This window comes from Notothenia rossii, assembly GCF_949606895.1.
Source record: "Notothenia rossii genome assembly, chromosome: 8".
NCBI classification, from domain to species: domain Eukaryota; kingdom Metazoa; phylum Chordata; class Actinopteri; order Perciformes; family Nototheniidae; genus Notothenia; species Notothenia rossii.
The window spans coordinates 66480383-66503770 of NC_136906.1; the positions used below are offsets into that span (position 1 = coordinate 66480383).

General features: G+C 39.7%; 1 protein-coding gene across 1 annotated transcript; it reads left to right on the forward strand.

The window, feature by feature from the left end:
* The first annotated feature begins 14400 nt into the window (after positions 1 to 14400).
* LOC307016964 (visual system homeobox 2-like) lies at positions 14401 to 20467 on the forward strand. Its single transcript, XM_079646355.1, has 5 exons — positions 14401 to 14906; positions 15411 to 15501; positions 16155 to 16278; positions 18500 to 18680; positions 19498 to 20467. The coding sequence occupies exons 1-5, from the start codon at positions 14468 to 14470 to the stop codon at positions 19818 to 19820; spliced, it is 1158 nt and encodes a 385-aa protein (XP_079502481.1). The 5' UTR covers positions 14401 to 14467; the 3' UTR covers positions 19821 to 20467.
* The last annotated feature ends 2921 nt before the right edge of the window (positions 20468 to 23388 follow it).

Here is a 23388-nt window from a genome sequence, read left to right on the forward strand (position 1 = left end):
GCCAGCCTCAGCCTCCCAGTAACTTGGATTACAGGCGCGCGCCACCGCACCCGGCGAGAAATAGTCTCGCTCATAGGGTATTTGACTTGGACAAACGTGACGTCATCGAGCAGCAAACGAGTGGCATCTAGTGGCGGGAAATTTAACTGCAGCCAAAAAACATGTTTATATTTGTCTGTAATTTGTCACTCTTTTGCATAAACAATCTGAACACAGCTCCATAAAACCGATAAAGAAGAAGACAAAAAAAAAATACGTTGCCAACAGGTGCATTGTGGGTGTAGTGTGGCTACAATCCTAACGTGAACGGTGGTTCCTCAGATGGATCCTGTGTCCACTGCAGAACCTTCCCTTCAGAGAGGTTTGTGAGAGGACTCTGTATTTGTGACTGCAGAGATGTATTCAGCTCAAAATGTTTGAAAAACTCAAAGGCCGAGATGACTGAGCCTGGAGCAGGATTAAAAACATTAAAAACATGCCATTCATCAAACAGGTGAGTAGTACAACAAACACATTGGGATATGTACTCTAACCTGCAGCTGCAATAAGCCAGCTGTGGAGTTTCTATTGTTATACATGTTCAAGTCTGACATGGTGATCCTTTCTTCTGCTGCTAAAATGTGAGAGGTTTAATGCCGCTATTTATTTATTGTTTAATGTCCGAGCAGTGTCCTCTCTTCTGGTTAACTCCGGTAAAGCTATTGGAAAGACATCTTTATTTATCTATCAGTTTTATGCTTAGGCTGCCACGTTAGGTCTGTAGAAAACGAAGAGTGTTTGTTTGGGATCTGTTTGTATACAGTACATTGGGATTATTTTGAATACTCTTGTGTAGGTAGCCTTAATGTGTTGTTTAATTTAACAGGACTATAATTTCACCTTTTTATATATTTTCTTCATTTACTCTTTACCCTCTCTCCCTTTTAAAAATGGCCACCAGGCCACATTTTAAATGACCCATCTGTACATCTTTACAAAGTAACAATGCATTTACTTGAATAATTGTAGCACTGTAAATCATGCTTTAAAATGTATTAGTCTGACAATGTCAGTCAACTAAACAACTAAATTGTAATTGTTCATTTTATAGACCAAAATGTAGGCTAATTGAATACTGTTTAGTCTCCTCTTGAAGTGGGTAAATATTTAAATATGCCTGCTTATAAATACCTGAACCAGCCTATATTATTAATGATGTGTTATTTTTTTTATCATGGAAAGTAATTCTCTTTTTGAGACCCCCACATTCCCACAAACACAAGACTTGACTTCATCATCCACAGATAGAAAGATAGATAGTGTAGTTGTGATATCTAACCACAAGGTGCCTCCCCACCCTGCTTTATTCAAAGGTCTGAAACATCTCTCCCAACTAAAATCCACAGGGTGTTTTCATGTGTCTGCCAAGTTACGTTGTGTTGAGTGGTTGGATGTGAAGGCTTGGGGGTCAGAGGGGAGCATGAGAGGGTCTCTGGCACCCCGCTACGGACTAACAGAGAGAGTGCATTGTTCTCTGACCTAAATTTCTTGACCTGGAACTGCATGAAAAAGGTCAGAATGAATGGGTCGCAGCAACATGTCTTCACTCTCCACTGCCCCACACTCGCTGGACAGACCATGACATCACCCAACTGTCAAACAACATTTTCTCACAATTAGCCCCTCTGAAAAGATGAATAGCTAGACCTTCAACCAGCATTGAAACATATCTGGTGTCTTTTTATAATAGATAATCATAATGATTCATCCGACTGGTGTTGATAGGTTGTGGCTGTTAGTTATTGGTGGAATATACAAAGAGAGATTCAATCTGACTCTTAATGGAGCACTTTCATCCCTGTCAGCTTGTTTTATCAGACAATAAATAAGGTTATTTATTAGCATTCTGCTTCTAGCTGCAAAAAAATTAATCATGATTAATATTTTTGAATTTTTACATATGAAATGAAATAACGTATAAAGAAATATTTACAACATTGCCTTTAAACTGACGAAGGACCAGCAACAGGGGCGCGCTGTTCATATTTGAAAATAAAAATATCATTGATCAATTAAAACAAAAAATGTGATCTGGTGCAGATATATGAAACAAGATTCAGGTATCTGATAAATGGTCCCGACAAAAAAATCATCAATCATCATTAAGGTGTATATTTAAAAGAGGGTTTAAAAAACAATTAAATAAAAGAAGAAAAGATATTTTGTGGGGAAAATAGCAAAGAAAGTGGCTCAGTATCTAACTTAAAACAGGCTAACTGATCATTGATGACGGTACTTCATTCTATTGTTTATATTGTTCTCTGTTTTCATCTTTGATTTGATAGAACAGTTGGAGAGAGAGGCGAAGACATGCAGCTGAGGGTTACTGGGAGGATTTGACTCCGAGCCCCTGCAGTAAGGACACACTCTTTGGAGGAAACCAGGTACTGTGACGCCCCACCGTGAAGAAATTCCTTAGGATAACATTTGTGCGAAACCGTATATTTATTAGACAAGGTGCCCCTAATACAGTACATTCAAACTTTGAAGGGAGGAGTAATAATAGAAGTCAAATGTCAAGTTGTCCCCTAAAAAAAACATTCTTTAAGAGGCTATTAAAGGAGTTTTTGCACAGATACAGAAATGTCACAATAAGGACACTTGGAATAAAAACACAGAAAAGTGGAAAAAAGTACAATTGTGAAGTGGTGCATGTTCAATTTCAGCCAGCTGTCCAAGTGCTGTTAAGGAATTAGCATCTCTTTTAAATAGTGGGTCTTTGCTTGATTTTTGGGTAAAGTGATGCCGGAGGGATATTAGATAAACTTACTGTGTCTCTATATGTATTTGTGCTGCAACCACATGATTTGTACCTTTTGGCGGCTGCCTGTCTCTTGCTTCCTCCTGGTCTAAACAGACAAAGTAAACCTCACTTCTGTCTTTCTTCCTCTGCTTTGAGTCTCTACTCTTGACTACTCGCTTTACACACTTTGGACATGGCGGAAAGACACACTGACCTTCCTGTTTTTGGCCAGCTGCAGGCTCATCAGCATCTCAAACGCATCCAGTGGCATCATCACATCTACGGGTGTGTCTCGGCGAGATCCCACTTGTCATTTTTCTGCGCTCACAAGCTCGTCTTAGTGCGTTGAAGAGGAGGAGGAGGAGGAGGAGGAGGGAGGCAGATAAATCTCATTCTCTTTTTCATCACACTGACTTCATTCTTCACAGCCCTTTGATGAGACAGGGGAGCAAACCTGGGTGGAGTCTTGGAGATTTATGGCCGACAGAAGCGTGCAGACCATTAAAGCCCAGCGTCCTGCTAATGAACAGTCAGTGCAATCACACTGCGAGGAGTACAGTATGTACAGAGCTCATCGATCCCCTGACATCCTTAGGGACATGTAGGCTGTAAGCTGACCCTGTCACATGAAAGGACAACAAGATTCATCTTTATTTTCCAATCAAAACTCATGTTGGATTACATGATGTGGTATAGCTGACCTCAGGCTGCATGTTTTTGAGTTCTGGAGTCAAAGCAGAAATACATCTCAACAGATTGAGAAGAAATTAGGGCTGCCCTCTCCTTCAAAAACATCTAAATCGACTAACATTTATACCATTTTGTTGACCAATGGTTGTCTGTCCAATTTGACTCTCACAAAGATTTGCTATTGAGTTTCTTGTAAGTCATTCAGCGTTAAAACATAAGAAAATACTTGTTTAAGAGTAAAGCGACAAATGACTTGCCTAATCATCTGAGAAGGGGCAGCCTATAGTAGCAAGAGTTATCTGCAAAAAGCAACATAATAATAATAATAATACATTTTATTTATGGGCGCCTTTCAAAGCTCTCCAGGACACCTTACAGAGCATAATTAAAAACAAGCAACAAAGAAGATCACACAGTAATACAAGAGTTAAAAACAAAGACTTAAAAACAACAATCAGCTTAGAAAAATTATTAAGATATTGAATATGCCAGTTTAAAAAGGTGTGTTTTCAGGCTGGATTTGAAGGTTGAGAGTGAGTCCATATTGCGGATGTCTTGTGGGAGAGAGTTCCAGAGACGGGGTGCCGAGTGGCTGAAGGCTCTTGACCCCATGGTGGTCAGGCGGGCAGAAGGTACAGTGAGTTGGATAATCACCCCTGCTTGGTGTGAATGAATGCATCATGGTTCCCCCACCAACATACACACACATTGTCATTACTCCCTTCTCGACCCCCCCTCCCTCTGAGTATTGACGTGCAGCCGGCGGCCCCAGCTGTTGCCTGCTGATGCAGAGCTGCAAACAGTGCGGCGTCTTGTCATCAGAGTGGTTGCGTCTCATGGGAGAGCGGAGATGAGTGCTGTAATTAGCGGGGGAACGAGGCCAGCGGCAAGCCGAGGCTCCTCTGGGGACTTTCAGACGCGTGGCTAACCTGTAGGGCTACCTGTGGCTTTCAGTGCTGAGCCAAGCCCTGATGAGCTAAAGCCACAGCAATAAAACCAACAGTTTTCCCTTAAAACCTTTGGAGATTTATGGAGGTTTTTATAGATTATCAATTTTACACTCATTATCAGAGAAGGGGTGGGATTACCAAGGAGTCGATTTTGTTGTAAGGAATGAATTCATAATGTATGTCAAGGCTGCCTTCATGTGCCAGGGTGGTGCACCCAGGTCAAACGTTTGTAGTGTTTTCTTTAGATATCATATAATGTATGTAATGTTTGGACTAAATATTTATTTTATAACGTAGATTTAGTCAAGGAAATGTTACTTGCATTGCCCAAAATCACAGATGTCCCTTTCATGATGGACAAAAGTACAAGAAATATCATATAATCTTTAAAGAACAAAAATAGATAAGACTAATAAAATAACAATGTGGAGAAATAATGGTGGACTTGGGTAAATAAAATGCAAACATTACACACAATGCACTAACAATGTACGCTAACATTTAAAGAGTGACACTCAGAATATATGTACAGTGTGTTTATACCCTTAAATAAAACATATTCCTGCTGTAGGTTAGGTCAATTGTTCTGGGGATATATTCTTTTATATGAATACATTTCTTTTTATATTTTATTTATTTCATTTTATATTTTCAAAGGCCATTTTCTTGACCATTAGATAGCTCACTTAATGTCTTCTGACTCTAAGACTGTCAGCATCTACATTAATAAATGACTTGTTTGTGTGTTGTGTCTGCGTGCGCTGGTGTGTGCAGGTGTATGACGGCTGCTTCTGCTCCATCTGCGTCGGCCGCTGATGAGTAAAGCCATGAAATAGATCCAGCTGGAGATGTGTGGAGCAGACTGAGGCCTCCTGGGAAATCATCCACACCTCCACCAGCACCGTGTCCACTTCTTTAGCACCCCTGAGAGCTATCAATAAGTGGGTAATTGAATTTCAAGCACAAACACTGCCGTCAAATGAGCGCTGCCTGGAGTGTGTGTGGGGGGGATGTTTAGCGGTGTGAACACGGTGGGGCTGTCGTCGGGCCCTCTGGGGGTTTGCACAGGAAGGATGAATGTTTAATCCATTAAATAACAATTACTGCCTGTAATGGTCCAGAGTGGCTGCTGGAGGGAGGGAGGCAGCATGGCTGAACTGCCCACGTGCCTGAAAATGAGTTTGCTTCTTCATGACACAAAGCGTCTCCTCATCACTGTGGTTCAGGGAGCCAGCTTCAGACTCAATGAAGCTTTGTGATGATGGTGGAAAATGGGACGGGTTTTAGTATGGAGGGAATCTTGAGATGTTCTGCAGTATTGGAAACATTTACCGAGGAGGATTTTATGGCTTGTTCCAGTATATTTCATCTCAAATGTTGAATTTCACTATTTTAGGGCAAATGTATGTTTTCCTGGCTGTGTGGAGAGGGGTTTTTACATGTTTTTTGTTTTTGTTGAATAGCACAACTTTAATACTTCCCTAAGGGGAAACTAGCTTGATTACTCATGCAAAAGGACATATAACAAACCAGTCATACTGGTAACTGTTGCAACTCCAAGAGGATGTTAGCTCAGGAGCCTTCCTGAACATTTTTTAAAACAATGACAGTTACAAAGTAATCATAATCTTAAACTGAAATTCTTAAATGAAAAAGGGGAAATACATGTGGAAACCAAAAATTGATTTCAGGAATCCTACAAGTATACACTTTTTACTAAAAATACTAAACACAGTTGACACCTAACCTAACCCTCTTACCAAACATTTATTAAAGCTTTTAATGAACTTGGAGTCAAACCAACTAACCTGCTTTTCAACCATTTTCGATGCAGGTAAACAAAACCTTTTGTTCTAATTTCCTGCAAAGAATCATGTACCTTACTAATCAGAGGCAGTTATTGGACGCTATAGACTTTTGCTGTTGATTTTGAGGAAATCAAGGTGAAAAAAGTCCTTCCCAATTTCAATAAAGCTTGCAAAAGTAGAATTTAACAACAAAATCTAATAACTGATTCCTAATATTCTGAACAATTTATTTCCCATGTCTGGGGTGGCCTCCCCTCATGACGTCAGCATTTATTAAATCCTGAATTTAGGGCTCTGCATCTTTTCCAAAACAAACATTTGGTATATTTTTACATCTAATGTTTTACTAATTGATTTATCACTGCACTAACTGCTCAGGTCACACATGCAGCTCATGCTCTTGACACAAAGAAAAAAGCACAGTGAGGTGTAGATCATTTAATTAGTAGCCTACTTGACCTTTTTCAACGCCTTAACAGATTCCTTAATCAATCATTATCATTGTGTGTATGAGTGCAAAGAAGCATGTCCCTTTTTTTTTTAGTGAGAATTATAATTTATTTTGTGGTTATAAATCCATCCTCGTTAAAAAAGCAACCATCATATATAACTGTATATATACAAAATGTAAGCGCTTAATTCAATGCCTCTGATGGAAATCAATGTCATGTCAGAATTGTATTCACGCAACAGAAAGAAGAAGATCTGTTTCTTAAGAATACAAGATGATCAGGCTCTTGTCTTGAGAGTCAGAAGGGAACAGATGTTTGTAGAGATTACATTTCAACTCTGTAAATGAAGTGTGTGGACTGCATGGCAACTTCATTTTCTGCAATCTCAGTGGGAGCAAAACAAAGAGTCCCAGGAAAGTCATAGAAATTCAGAGTATGAATCACAACTCTGATCAGTGTCAAAAATGTCACACTCAAATGAGAAATGTTCTCGAACACTGAGGAAGGGTCAGACACCAGGAGGACAAATGTTATAGACAAAGATGGAAAACCGTCATACCGAAAATGCTCATGAGCTTATATTTTAAATGCATCACCAAATACAGTGAGAGTTTGAATAATCCGGCATGGGACGGGTGACATGTTTGGTGAAAGTAAATCTTTCCAGAGGGTCACACATGAAACTCTTTGGGAGATTAGAAAACATTAAAGGCCTAAAGGGAGAGTTAAGTGCTTGTGTGGGAGTCTGTTTTTAGTTCTGTTTAGTATAAATGTGAAAGTGGGTTAAAAATAATACTTGTATTTTGTAAAGCGCTTAGAAGTTACTCGAAGGCCATTTTAAACGATAAAAACAGAAACCGTTTGAGTGCAATTTAGAACAAAAATGGTACTTAGAAAGGATTTGTCTTTAAGTGAAGCTAATGCAGTAGCACTTAATCTGGTTGGGTTTATACTTGGATAGGAAATGTACCTGCAGGATTCTTGCTTTTTGAGTTGGTTTCAATGCACTTATTGAAAGTCGCTTTGGATAAAAGCGTCAGCCAAATGAAATGTATTGTAATGTAAAAAAAAGGGCGGGTGAGGGAAATGTGTTTGAGGTGTCGGGGGAGAGAGTTCCAGAGGGAGGAGTCAGTAAAGGAGGAGACCCTGTCCCCCTCATCCGGAGATGGGAAGGGGTGAGAGGTGTGTGGAGGTTGGGCGTCGGATGACCTAAAGTTATCGTATGTCTGAGCAAGAGGTCAGAAAAGTTTGAGAGGTCGAGGTTATTCGGGGCTTCAGATCTCTTCTTCTTTTTTTTAAGAAGTACTATAGTTTAGAAATACTCTGGTAAAGGTCCTGAACCTAAAAATGTACTTAAACTTGCTAAAGTAAAAATACAAATATATGTACAACAAGCACTCATGTACTCATTATATAAAAAAATAGATGATACTTAATTACATTATGTAAGGGTTATTAAAATGTTGATTAATGGATTCATGTTATTATCACTTTTGCTCATTTCAGCAAAAATATTGATACCACCCAATTTCCTAATAAAACATATAGTATTTGTTAATTATATACTCTAATAAATACCATTATTTGGAATATGCCAATTAACAGAAGCTGCCAGTAGATGAAGTTAAAAGAAGAATATTTCCCTTGATCCATAACGGTGTGGACTACAGCCACCATGGTGCTCAAGATGCACAAAATAACTCAACATGATTTAGGAAAATAATTAAGCTCTGCAAGATCATTGTAGCATAAAGTGTGTCACACACACACACACACACACACACACACACACACACACACACACACACACACACACACACACACACACTCTGCTCTCTGCACACAGTGTGTAAGTGTGATCGTTAAGTTGCACTCCTGATCCAAAGTGAGTTTGCTAGCTGGGGTTTTCTCATGCTGCCACACAATGGCCTGTATCTGAGAGCTGCCTGGTGGCATTGCTTAATTAGGCGAACAGTTGATTCATTTGCACTAATTGACAGCTAATTAAAGGAGTGAGGGCACATCGGATTGACGGTCCTCTGATCGGAGAGTCCTTGACTGCAGGGGATGTTAGAAAGAGGGAATGATGAAATATTGAGTCTTCTGGACACCACCTGCCATTTGAAGAGGCCTCAAACATATGGTGTATGGTGTGTATGGTGTGTGTGTGTGTGTGTGTGTGTGTGTGTGTGTGTGTGTGTGTGTGTGTGTGTGTGTGTGTGTGTGTGTGTGTGTGTGTGTGTGTGTGTGTGTGTGTGTGTGTGTGTGTGTGTGTGTGTGTGTGTGTGTGTGTGTGTGTGTGGTTAAACACTGTGATGAAATTCAGCCTGTAGAGTCCAGCTGCTTGTGGTTAAGTGTTTTCTTAAGCTTAAGGGGAAAAGAAAGTGATTCTAGTCGTAGAAATAGTTCAGATCTGGATAAGAAAATTAAATATTTGAATTAAGTTAATATCGTTAATATAAAACAAACATCACCTGGGCTTTAACAACATTGTGTGGGAAAAAAAACATGGTTTCAAATTGAAATAGGCAGAATCTGGAAAAAGATTGTCATCCCACAATTAAAGTTTGACTTTTTAGTATTTCTATACAAACATACTTGATAGCAAAGGGGTTGCGATATAGTGACAAACCCACAGATGATTATCAACCATCCCTGCAGTTTACCTCAGCTCTATGGGGTGTTTTTTGGTCAAAAGAAACAAAAACGGATAAACCTTACTAGCCCTAATTGCCCAGCATCAAACTAGTAAATAGCCGGGGAACACAGTGTAGCATTTAGAAGCTAAAGAGACAGATGTTTCCTGAGGAGTTGGTGGAAACCAAACCAAAACTTAAAGAACAGTCGAATATTATTAAGAGTTTAAAATAGAAGTTGTTTATGCTCATTGTCTGCTGGATGTGTAAGATGTAAGTCTTGTTTGTAATTCCAAGACTAACTATATTCAAATGATTATAAAGGGTTCACACACAATTATCAAGGCTATCCAAAGATTGGAAGATTTTTTTCCCAGCATCCAATAAACCAGAAAAAATAATCTGAAATGTTTCTGTGGACAACCCATGGCTGCCTGAGAAACCTAGCCTGTCTTCAACATGATGGCAGCTCTCCAGGTTTGGGAAGCTGTCGCAGGACGTTAACACAAGTTGTCCTGAGTTTGAGGGCCAAACAGTGAAGGTCCTGGGAGAGTCAACTCAAATATCTCCGGTCCTGCTGGACGAGGGAAACGCTCTCTGCAGGACATCAAGAGTGGGCTGTCTTCATGTCTGCCAGTGCTGCCCCTGTGAATCACAAAAAGACAATTAGGGGCTTATTAGAGTCTCTGGGAGACGTTGCTCTCGGGGCGTCCGCTCGGCCCCAGCTCTGAGCCCAGCCATAGCTCAAAACAGTCAGGGGCATTGTCTCACCTAATTACGCTGAACCAGAGGCCCCTTTTTGTGTTGCTACCGCTATGCCTGTCCGATTCCCTTCTCCTGTCTCGCTGCTAGGCCCTGTCCGCTGTGGAAGCGTGCTAATTAGACAAGAAATGGGCCCGAGTAATTATGTCAATTCTCGTTAGGTAGCAACCGCAATGAGGAATATTATTTTGTCAGGAAAGTTTTGGGGTATGGGGGCCTCTCTCCCACGTTTTCCCAAAGTATTTTCCTCATTACGCCAATAACACATCTGCACATGGGACAAGGGAATGTGGCACACTCGGCAAGTCAGAGTCCCCGACAAACTTCAGAGCCCAAATAGATGCACTCATACAGAAATGGAGACTATAGAACGGCAATGGCATGAAGTTATTGCCCTAATTAATGCTTTGTGGCCACGGAGCAAACTGTTGAATCACCATTGGCACATTGTTAGGACTGTGAGAGCCTTTTGTTTCTTCACCTTAATAGGATGTTTTGATCAACGGCTGTTTGGTGACCCAGCTCTTCTTTTTAAATGCCGAGCTCTGGGAAACGGCAATTAGCTAGATTAGAAGAGCCATTTCTGGAGCCTCAAACAAAGACAAAGATGGATCAGACAGAAAGAGCTGAACCGCGGCAGAACCCCATCCCTGACCCAGACTGATACTACCTCAAATATGTTTTTCAATAGTTGTCGGGAATTAATATATCTTTAATAGTAGATAACTCATACATATGACTCATACTCATACATGTAATCACAGGTGGAAGAATGACTCACTTTACTTAAGTAAACGTAGCAATTCTGCAGTGTACAAATACTCAGGTAGGCTACAAGTAAAAGTCCTGCATACCTAAGTAGAAGTTAAAACGTATTGGCAAAAAAGAAAGTACTTTAAGCACCCAGGGTAAAAGTATGTGTTACGCAAAATGTCACTTTTAATTACAAGATTTTTTTTTTTTTATATTTTATTAAAATTACTAAATTATTGATGCTATATTCATCACTTCAATGTTGAACTGTAACAGTGGGGTTCATTTTAATTACTTTATACACTACTGGGTTAGCCTATAATATGTGTCAATTTATATTTTTCTTTTAACAACTTAAATCTAAAATGTAAAATAAATGTGGTGGAGTAAAAAGCAGAACCTTTGCCTACAAAATGTGAGTATATAGGTTAAAGTAGCATAATGCGAAAATACTCAAATGAAGTACAAGTATCTCAATGTTTTACTTCAATACATACTTTATTGTATACATTAAGCATGTAATAAGAAATGAATGTGGACCCTGTTGGGGTGTTGGATCTCCATGACAGGTGTCCTGTTTCTCCTTCAGGAATCTGGCTCATCCGGATGTTACCTGTGTTTTCTTTCTTTATTGTGTTTCTTATCAGTTGGTGAACAGTCGGTGAACAGTCGGTGAACAGTCGGTGAACAGTCGGTGAACAGTCGGTGAACAGTCGGTGAACAGCAGTACAGATGTTTATGTTCACCTCAGTGATAGAGCTTTAGTTTGGTTATTTCTGCATTATGGTTGCCAACATGTGTATTGATGTCAGTGACAGAACCTTTTAGTCTATAACAATATCAGATTTTCATGTCAGGATTACCATGGCCAAAATAGATCACACTAACCACATAATCACAATTTATATAGAAAATGTAAAAAAATAAGAATTAAAAAACGTTCACAAAGCGCATTATATCAAAACAATTTAAACTAAAAAACGAACTGTTAAATTCCCATATGTTTTCACACAATTTCTAGACACTAAATTAACGTGAATCTTATGATCGTACTATTTATACTTCCTCTCTCTCTCTTGCCTTCTGATCATGTTTTATTTCCTGTAGAGGTTTGTAATGAGATGGAGATGAACCTTGCTGAGGAGCTTTGAAGAAGCTGCAGTTTTGTTCAGAAGCGGTGAGATGTGATGCTGCAAAAACGTGTTTCTATACTGCAACCTGATCCAAGAGGTGTGTGTGTGTGTGTGTGTGTGTGTGTGTGTGTGTGTGTGTGTGTGTGTGTGCGCGCGTGCATGCGTGTGTGCATGCGTGTGTAGTGTGGAAACCTCATTAGCATAGCTGTTGGTATGGCATTGATCTCTTCATTCAACTCTAATGAAATGTCTCTCTAATAGCTTCTCATGAGATGCTGAAGGTAATTTAAGTCGCTTCACTCCTCTCTCTTTCTCCCTCTAGTTTTTATCATCTGGAGAATTGTATTTGTTGTAATGAATTTTTGGAGCACATTTTGGAACATTTTTTTTCTCCATCTGGTCCAGATTTCAGTTGACTAGCAAAAAACCAAAAACATTATTATTGAAGCAATGTCGGTTTTACATGACAGATAATATTTTATTATTTTAAATAATGCAGTATTTTCACGTTTTGTCCCCCTAAATATATGGTCTGCAGTCTCTTTCCACGTAGGGTGATGCAGTGATACACAAAGCAACATTGAAACTCATAATTGACTTGACCGGGTGAGGCTGCATCTCTTGATCACATCTCAGATTACAAACCAGCAGTAAATCTGTTGTGGGTTTGACCGTCACTGACAGCCTGACGCATGGCCGCCAAACAGCTACCTCTTTATTTATTCATCACCACATGTCCCATTGATGGAGACTGTATCTGCGCTTCCATCGCAGGCGTCCACTCATCTCCATAAACTCTCCTCTGCGTAATTATCCGTCCAGATGTCCAAAAGTGTGCCGCACATTATCCCTGAACGATTGAAACTCCGCAATAATTGAATAACAGCTGATTAGGGAGGATTAGGTTTTCGGTAACAGGGAGAAAATGAGAGTATTTTTTACTTCATTTCACATTTCAGTGCGTTTGAATTTGATCTGTGCTTTAATAAACGAGTGAAAAGGATGATTTCCCCTGACATACAAACATGTCTTTGCTCACTTTCACTCAGATTATTGCGCCGAAACGTTTTGTAACTTTCAGTTTGCAGCTTTGTGTTTGTTATTAGACCCTCAAAGAGATAAAGGATGAACCTCAGGAGGTAAACAAATCTGTTGTTGTTTGGTGCTCTGGCATTTGCTCCACTATTACTGTTTGTCTCATATTTAATTGCCACCCATGGTGTGTCCTAAATACCCTGAACTGGGATATTGTTTTCTTTATCCTGTGACCCGTCACAGAATAAAACACGCTTAATAACCTATCAACAGATGCGCAGACTGTCGCCAAAGACAAAACGTTGAGTGCGCAAACCTAATTAGAATATGCAAATCACCGCGAGGGTTATATGGGACGTTAGGGAGGGAGCTAACGGATCAATCAGTGGGCAGTCTCCCTAATAACAAGCTGAATTGATTAATTAACTGTTAGAGAAATTGGCTAATGTGAGTTTATGATTGTTTATTTTAATTTGACCACTGAAAAAACCGTGACCTGTTTAATTTGCACGTTTCCCTTGTTTTTACAATAGTGCACTGTGGTGTAATCCGATGCTTTAAATTCGTATAGGTTTTATTGGCATGTGTGTCATAATAGATTCGTTTAGTGGTATAATTTTGCTGATATTATTAATGAGACTATTCCTTTGTCATCATAACCATTTCAACTCTGCATTTATCTGCTAAAATAGGAGCTGTATAGCTATTAAGTATGAATTAGCCCATTTTATTTTTGGCTAAAGTATTTTTAGTCCATAAATCTGGTTTCTCACTGTCTTCATTTTAGCAGTGTTTAAATTAGGACAAACGTGCTGCAAATTAAGCTCCTCGTTTCTCCTCGATTTATCCGGATGATTGGATCTGTTGGACTACCGGAGCAGATGATCAGAAACACGGAGAGTTACGGTGAAAGTAAAACATTTCGTTTTTTCTTCACTGGCGAACATCACTTTAAAGCCCCTTCACCTCCAAAAACAAATCTACATTTCAGCAAAGAAATATCCCATAGCTCTTAATGTTTTCGATTCGTATTTGATGACTTAATACATAAATAAATATGACTTTATGATATCATGACTGAAAATGAAATTAAGACAACATGCTTTCCTGAAAAAGGCCTAATGATTCTGCTGCCTGAAGAGGCAATCTAAGTTTTCGTTTTTTGTTGGACAATCTACCTACATCCTCATCAATATCTTGGCAAAAAGATAAATATGATCGATATTTTTGTCCCAATTAAATGGCAGAAGTAGCCTAGTGTCATCTACTTTAATAAACCATGGGGGCTCGTGCAAACTTCAGCTTGGAGTCTCCCCCTCCTGTGATTGGCTGCCGCCTGTTGCCTGCTGGTTAAAAAGCGCAGCAGAGAGGAGGGCAGGGAGATAAAGAAGCAGCATCACCGGGCTGATTTCGTCTGGGACTCTTTTTTGTTTTGGAGGGAGAGGAAAAGCAAAATAGTCAACACCATGACAGGGAAGGAGGGAGTTGTGCTCTCTGACACTGAGAATAAACAGAAACCAGCATCACACACCAGTGTGAACCACGGGCTTTCCCATCATCCGCATCCAGGCTGGAAGATGGCCCCCACGGTGCACAGGCGCACGGGCTTCGGGATCCAGGAGCTGCTCGGCCTCACCAAGGATCCTCCGGCGGCGCCCCGGAGGCCGCTGGAGGCTCTGCCGCACACTACGCACGTCCTGGCCGCCAGGTCGGCCCTCGGACACGGGGGTCTCGGGGGTCTCGGGGTTGGCATGGGTTTGCTCGGACCAGAGGGAATACACTCGTTTTACAGCCAACCTGCTTTCCTGGAGGTGCTGGCAGAGGCGCAGCACGTGCACCTGCAGCCGCTGCACCGCGCGCCGCGCATGGACACACAGATGGACGCGCATCACTCCGCCAGCTCGGGTGAGTCCTGAATACACACACTGAGGCCCGGTCACTCTGGGACATAATGTGGGTTCTGGTGGAGGTGTTAACATACCATATTATTCATCATGTCTTCATTGATAACAGTCTAAAATAAGGGGATAGCAGACTTTTCTTGCAAATAAAAATGGAAAGCATCTGCGTAATGGGATCGAGTGATAACGACTGCTGAGACTGAAAGTTAATTTCACCAGGGATAACAACTAATCTTTTTCTTTTTAAATGCATCGAAACGTTTGTTTTCAAAATAGGGTCATTTCTAAAATAGTTTTTTCATACTAATTGTAGTCAATGTTTAGGTTACACTTATCCAATGAATAGGGAGAATACGCGACGGAGAACCAATAATGGAAATAATTTAAAGCATGAAAGCTGACTTTTATTTTTAAATAACCATTTATAAATTAAATGTATAGTTTATTATTTTTATTATTATTATTGTTTGCCGTATTTTGAGTTGCTCTCTGATGTGTTTCCTCGCAGATTCCGATGACATGAGTCTCTCCTCCGGTGATCAGAAGTTCTCCAAATCATCCATGAGTCAGAGCAAGAAACGGAAGAAAAGACGACACAGGTAAAACTCAACGAAAATGAAAACAAAATAATATAATGATGTCTATATATGTATTTATTCGTGTGACTTGTGATGCTAAATGTAGCCTTTTTATTTAGGGAAATCATTTGACTATTTTCTTATGCTGTCACATTTAAGACCACCAACATACAAAACACACGAGGCCTATTTAAATCCAAGTGTGTGTGATTTTGATACGCTGTTAGGCTAATGCCATTTTTTTAAATAGGCTATTTTAAATATGGTATTAGCCTGAAATGCATATAGAAATAACACAATCGTATTATTGCCAGTTATTTCGTTAAAGATAATAATGAAAAGGCCTTTATAAAGGGGGAAGAAAATGAAATTATTATTTTTTTCTTACATGAATTTTGTAAACAAAGAAGAACGACTTGTTATGGTCATTTTTGTTTCTGACGTCTACATTTCTACTTCTACTTGTATTCCAAAAAAAAAACTTTTTATAAGTTGCCATCTTCATTTCATTTTAAATTTCAGTGCAAGGGTATTGTTTCGTTTTTATTTTTACATTTGGGCTGTTGACTGATATTTTTAAATTTAGCCTTCAAAATTGAAGTGAGAAGCCACAGAGAAATCCAAATTACAAATGGATTAAACAATAATTTATCCTTTTTTTGTTTTGCCTGCAGAACCATTTTCACCTCCTATCAGCTGGAGGAGCTGGAGAAAGCTTTTAATGAAGCCCACTATCCAGATGTGTACGCCCGAGAAATGCTCTCCATGAAGACCGAGCTACCAGAGGACAGAATACAGGTGTGTAATAGCATCTGGGCAGTTTGCAGACATGAGATAAAATGTAGCCTACTTTATGAATCCCAATTTGGGATTTTTTTTATGGTTGCAGCAGCATAAAACAAAACAAGGCATTGCACATAACAAATTAAATACAATTCTAAAATATAAAATCTCAAATAGAAATAAACCAGCAAGTAAGAAGAATATACCATAATGACCAAATATGTATAAATAGGACATGCATGCTTTTGTACCTTACATTTCACATTCTAAATATGCTTTCATTGATATAAAAGAGAATTAGTAAGAGAGAGAGAAAAAAGGTTAAATAAAAAGTGTATTTAGTCAAATCATTCAGATATTTCCTGCAATAGTAAATAATTAAAACTCTCAAGGCTAAAATGAATGCTGTGTCAGTGTGAATGCTGAATTCAGGTTAGAAAATGATGAAGAAACAGATCTTCAGGTAGAGCTGTCCATCATCATCCTCACGCCGCCTTCTGCTTTCACATTAGCAGCCAATTCACCCTCTCAGTGTAATTAGTTAATTGAGGAGAACTTATCACCTCTCTCCCTGTGAGAGACGGGCCCTGAGATGAAATGATAACTACATAGAAATTAATTAGCAGGGGTCAGCAGCTGAGCAGAGGGCCCTGCCTCGCTGCTATGAGCATTTTAATTTCCCGTGATATTTGAGCGCCTGTCTCCCATCGATCGGCCCTGGAAATTAACTTATTTTTCAATCAGCCTCTTCGCCCCCGGGGTCACCTCTCTCAGGAAGCACTTCACACACACACACACAGAGTGAACACACACACACACACACACACACACACACACACACACACACACACACACACACACACACACACACACACACACACACACACACACACACACACACACACACTGCCGTGCACACTCAAACTGTTGCTGTCAGAAAGCATGATTGCTCATCTGAGGCCCATCTTTTTATGAGATGGAGGTTATCATCAGATCTACCTGAATAGCTTTCCAGGCTCGGCTTTGATCGTTTTTAATTCCAGGGCTGTGAAACGCACACACACGCGAACACGCACGCGCACACACACACGCGCAAACACGCACACACACCCAGCACAAACCATTCCCTACAATCTCATCCTGCCTCCTCGCCCATTTTAGGATGCTCATTTCTTTCCTGTTGTCCTCATCCATATTCACAAGCTGACTGAGGCTGTTGGAGGCCCGGCTTGGTGGAAATCAATTTAGGCAGTAGAGGAGACAGGAGGAGAATAATGCACAGGCATGCACACAAACAACTGACAAAAGTCAACATGTTGTTTATACTGTATGAAGCAATGAAGTATTTATCTCTAAATATCAGGGCTTTTGTAAAAAATACAGGTTATTACCAGAAAATCTGAGTAAAGGCCAATGGGAATCTCAAAACCAGTGTACTTCATTAAAACCCTTTTCATAAATCATCCAGCAGATGTCCTTGTTCCATTGATATTTATTTCCTTGTCCAGACGGTAAAATCTTCCTTCTTTGAGACAGCAGTGACTTTGTTTTGTTACAGCTTCAAGGAAGAATTAAGAACGCTTTTACAAAGAGATTACAAAAGGAAAAGGGGATGTTTCCTTGGGATTTAAAAAAAAGTTAAATCCTAATTATAGATATAGATAGATGTCAGGTTTTAGGATGCATCCAAAAAAAGGCAACATTTTGCTTTGAATAATAATTTGTCTGATTTAGCTCTGTATTTAAAAAATACAATTCATTGTTAATAAATCAGCTCTTTTTCTCTCTTTTTAATAAAATCAAGAGGCTATAAATATGTAAATATTGAAATGTCTATAATACTACCTTTCTAACCTTAGCAAAGACAAATATTTTGGACAAAAAACAAGGAATGTTATTCATTGAGCTTGATCAATATATCTCCCATACTTACTTGTAAGCTGGAGGTTTTCTTTCTGGTACAAACACACTGTAAACTCTAAAGATTTAAGGAGAAAAACTCTCCCTTTAGTGGTTGAATGTGAAAACAGCCTTCTAGTGTCACACTCTGCACATACATCATCCTGCAGAGTGTAGCTCAAATGGAGAGATTATTGAGTGGAAGGTTGTTTATGTTTTGGTTGTAGCCTGAATGATAAATGTTGGGTATATATATTAATGTCCCATACATACTGCATAGAACAAGCATTACAGTGATCAACTAAACTCATCCTTTCTCTGCCCTTCATTTCTCCAGGTGTGGTTTCAGAACCGCAGGGCCAAGTGGAGGAAAAGGGAGAAGTGTTGGGGTCGCAGCAGCGTGATGGCGGAGTACGGCCTGTACGGAGCCATGGTGCGTCACTCCATCCCCCTCCCCGAGTCCATCCTCAAGTCCGCCAAGGAGGGCGTCACAGACTCCTACGCCCCGTGGTTATTAGGTAAATATGAGTTTGTAACATGTTCAATGGGAGAATTTCAGATAGCCATTGGCCTTTTATCAGTAATAAAACCACAGGTATAATACTAGGTCTACTAATATCATATCATATAACCTCCACAAAGATTGCCAAAATAATCATATTCCCATATAAATACTTTGTATATGGTCTCATCATTCTCATATAGTAACAGCCCTGCGTACAAGTATCTAAAGATTGAAGGTACTGAGCTTTAATTGAATAAATATTGAATTAACGTTAGATTTTGTCTTGTGTATTACACGGATTGAAGAAGTTACCTCAGTGTCCTCAGTCTGTCTGATGCAGATATACATTTTTGTTCATTTTTTTAAAACACACTTAGTATTTGCCCATTTTTTTTTTTCAAAGATGAGAGCGTGTTCCCTGGAGAAATCTGCTCTTGTTGACATGAACATCATTTTTCTATATTAGTCTGTCTCGTGGTGTTTGATGCAGAGCTTAGGATTGGTTCTAACAGGAAGTGGGAGCTGAGCCCGGCTCATGTTAGGAGCCAATAAAAGTGTCAGCATGTCAATAAAGGGTCGATACAGTGATAATCCCACTTAATCAGGACAGATTAGACCACATGTCCCCGCTCCCCTCGTGTCAATTGATTGGTTTGAATCAATTAGCTGCCTCTAATTGAATAAGAGGTTCTATTCACTGATCTATCCTCTTTCTCTTTCACACTTTATTCCAATGTCAACCACCTCAGTACACAATCAACCAAAAGCATCAGGACATTTAAACGTCACAAGGAAACACTCTAACTGAACTGAATGTCTTTTCCCTTCAGGAATGCACAAGAAGTCAGTTGATATCCCACACACCTCTCCTGGAAATCCCTGCAGCCTGACACCACCCCCACCAACTCAGGAGAAACCAATGGACAAAGTGATGGAGGAAGAGGCGGAGAAAAGGATGAAAGACACAACTAACACACCTATTTCTAAAGAGTTACTGAGGGAGAACAGTATCGCTGCGCTGCGAGCGAAGGCGCAGGAGCACAGCGCCAAGGTGCTCGGGACAGTTTCAGAAAGAACAAATGCCACGCACAAAGAACAAGCTGAGGACAATGTGACGAAGCAGGAGACGGCAGAGGTGGAGAAGTGTGACTGAAATAAGATGCAGGAAAACAGACCGACGGTGAAAATACCTGCAGAGCGGAGATTGCACTTCAGAGGCAGAAGTCTTGTTGTATTGGTTGAGTCTGACCTTGATGCATGTTGAGTCGCTGATAACGGTTGATAAGACCTGCAGATCAAACATCATAATCATAGATAAATAAATCAAAATGTATTTCCTTTCTTGATCTTATCAGGTTGCTAAAGGTTATTTAGCTACAACAACTGTGGTTTCCTAACTCAGCCAATTACATTATTACAGCTCTAAGAGATATTCGAGCTCTGACATGTTTCTTTAACATTTACTGCAAATCTTCTGCTATGGAGCCACGTTAAAAAAATAAAATATTTATTTTCTTTAAAATAGATCATTAACCTTACAGTTCTGTGACATGGCAGCTACTTTTATGCAACAGTGTGGTTCTTTCAACAAGCATCTGAAGCAAGAAATTGACTAACTGCTCAAAAGGTGCTGAAAAGAAGATGATTGTGACTTCTGACCTCCCTGGAATTTCAGCTGGGTGACTGAAAATCAGTCCTGTGAAAAGATTACAAGATTAAATCTTTCGTGTTACAACTCTTGTGATGTACATACTGCAAATATTGTCCAATAGTACTGTTATCTACAGTTAACAATAATGATCTGTGTCTGTATAAATGTAATTGTAGCCTGAATAAAATGTACTGATATTTAAAGCCCCTCTGCTCAGAAATGGGTTTTGATTTGATTTGTCTTCTCCTTGGTGTTTGAGATTTACTGTGTTTGAGCTTTTTAGTGTACTGCACATCACCCTGATTTATGTGTACTAAGCACACAGGCATCTTGTTAAAGTTATCTTATTGTAGCCAGTGCTAAGATAAGATAACTTTAACAAGATGCCTGTGTGCTTAGTACCAGGTTGTTATCATAGCAGCAATGGGTCTTGCTAGTTCTTTTGCTTCCCTTCTGATGAAAGGACCAGGAGTGTCTGGATCAAGTTAGCTACCTAGCTAGCACGTTAGTTAGCATTACAGCCTTGTCATTTTTATTAGCCTTAACACTAGAACCGCCAGAGGTCGCTGTATACCTAAAACCGCCAACGGGTAAAATGTACCCGCTATTGATTTGCAAGGTACAATGTTATTTTATTTATCATACAGAACAGTGAGTTTTGATCGCACAGGGATGATATTTATACCAATAGAATCTGTGGACTCTCAGCTTTTCATATGATATAGTTTGTGCAGATAGCATGAAGTATAGAATATTGCTACAAGTGCTGATTTAAACGCTTGGTGTTAGACTTGTGTTTTGTTTAGGTACAAATCTCTCAATCTCTCTCTCTCTATCTATAACTATCTATCGATCCATCTGTAATGTTCTGTTCTATGGACATATAATTATCTACATAAACAGACTACGCGGACTACTTCTCTCATTCCGAGTGTCCATCGGTACGTAACCTGCACACGTGCATTACGTCCTCAACGTGAGCTCAGTCATCCAAGATCTTGTATTCTCCAAAATGTTACACTATCTATAACCAGTGTTGGGCAAGTTACTTCCAAAATGTAATATATTACATATTACTTATTACTCTCTTTTGAAAGTAATAAGTTACATTACAATATTACTGTCTCTGAAATGTAATGAGTTACACTACTTTAGTTACTTTTTAGTTACTTTCACCAAAATAACCGCAAAAGAATAGCTAGGTATTTTAAATGCTAAAATGTAGTTTAGTGCAGCTCATTATGCATCCAGTGAAGGGCAATGTGGTATAGCATAACAACTGTGTAGGCCCTTAAGGCTACTAACAACTTGTATTACAGGGCTTAGTTAAATACTCGATTCTGATTGTAAATTCTTAACATGTGACACGTTGTTAATACAGCAGTAGCCTACAGACCGCTGTCAAGGACTATAATGAAGGTTAACATATTGTAAATCAAGGCAAATATTATTTAAACCATGCTCATGGTTTGAAATGGCAAACATTGAAAGGCAAAAGTATTATTAAAACCATGTAGCCTACTACATCATCACCTTGGTCCCATCATATACTCTGGGAAGAGAGTATTTACTGCTCTTGAAAACTGGTATCACATCATCATGTGAGGTTGACTTTGTGACCTGGAGAACATTTCAGCTGCAACATCAGCTCGTTGATAATAAGCTTGGGATATGAGATATTTTTGTAGCCATTCGTGGTGAAGGCATCTGTTCTATTGTATGCATTATTTTTGACCCAACATTTGTACAGGCATGTCAGAATATGGTACTATTTTCACATGAATATTCTAGCCATTGTCTATTTTTATACCACAAGCTGCAAAATGACCACCTTACCCCACTGTACAGGCGGGTAGTTGTTTAGATATACCTGGCACCTGCGGGCCGCAGAGGGGCGACGTAGTTTCGGGCGACGAAGACTGCTGCTACGGAGCCGGCGAGTCAGGCGGGAGTAAGCTAGTGTCCACAACGGAGGGTAACGTGATGTCCGCACCTGACCTGTTGCTACTGTCTGCAGTAGATGCAGTGTTGCTGGCGTTTAGTGATGGTTGCTTTAACCATTTTCGTATAAATGATTATCCACAGATCAGATGTGTGTCACTGCTGTGGAAGCACTTTGGAAATGATGCACGCGCAGCGGAGCAGGTCACGCGCACCTGACACAATTTGTTGTTAGTATTTTTCGCTACGTTCTCTTTTTTGAATGGTTGCATAACGTTCAACTTCCCCGAAGATCTCAACGTGAAGCCTGAAGGGTAAACACCAGGTTTACTAATCTACCCGCACAATTTGTCCGGTGTCGCAATGTCTCGCTTCTTAAAAAACAAAACACCATTTAATTTCGGGTTAAAATGTGTTGTAACTGCGTTACTGAGCATTGTAACGGGTAATATATTACCCACATTTCATTAGTAATGCGTTACATTACTTCGTTACAGCAAAAAGTAATATATTATTGTAACTCCGTTACTTTTGTAACGCGTTACACCCAACACTGTATAACTATATATCTATCTCTCTCTATCTCTACCTATCGATCAATATATCTATCTCTCTCTATCTATCTCTCTATCTATAAGGGACCGCAGTAGACAAAAGGCGTTGCTATAGCAACACGTCATGTTTACGCTGCATTTTCTATGAGGTAAATATTACCCGCTGGCGGATATGGGTATAAACGGGCGATTTTTTCAATCTGACTTCCTATTGACAATTTTTAACAACAGAGGGTGCTACATAACACACTTTCAGGAAAAGTCACGGACTAGGAGACTTTAATATGTTATATAAAAAAAGTTACATACAATAAAAAAACAGCTGCGAGTAAAATTTACCCATTGGCGGTTCTAGCGTTAATATGAAGTTGTAGTGCCGAGGATATGGAGTCAGAGGCGGTGCAAGGAAGGTGCAGAAATAGTAATTTATTAACAAGCTGCAAGGGACATGTTGTCGGGTCGCAGCCCGGGTCGACAAGAGAGAGAGCCAAGAGGGCACACACTATATATAGGTAACCCATAACATGTCCGTGTGGGAACAATAACCGCAACTGTAGTTCCTAGTTTGAATTGTG

Coding starts and splice junctions, on each gene's coding strand:
- LOC307016964 (XM_079646355.1), top strand. CDS start 14,468: ATGACAGGGAAGGAGGGAGTTGTGCTCTCTGACACTGAGAATAAACAG. Junction 16,279..18,499: donor TACCAGAGGACAGAATACAG/GTGTGTAATAGC, acceptor TCATTTCTCCAG/GTGTGGTTTCAGAACCGCAG. Junction 18,681..19,497: donor CTACGCCCCGTGGTTATTAG/GTAAATATGAGT, acceptor TTTTCCCTTCAG/GAATGCACAAGAAGTCAGTT.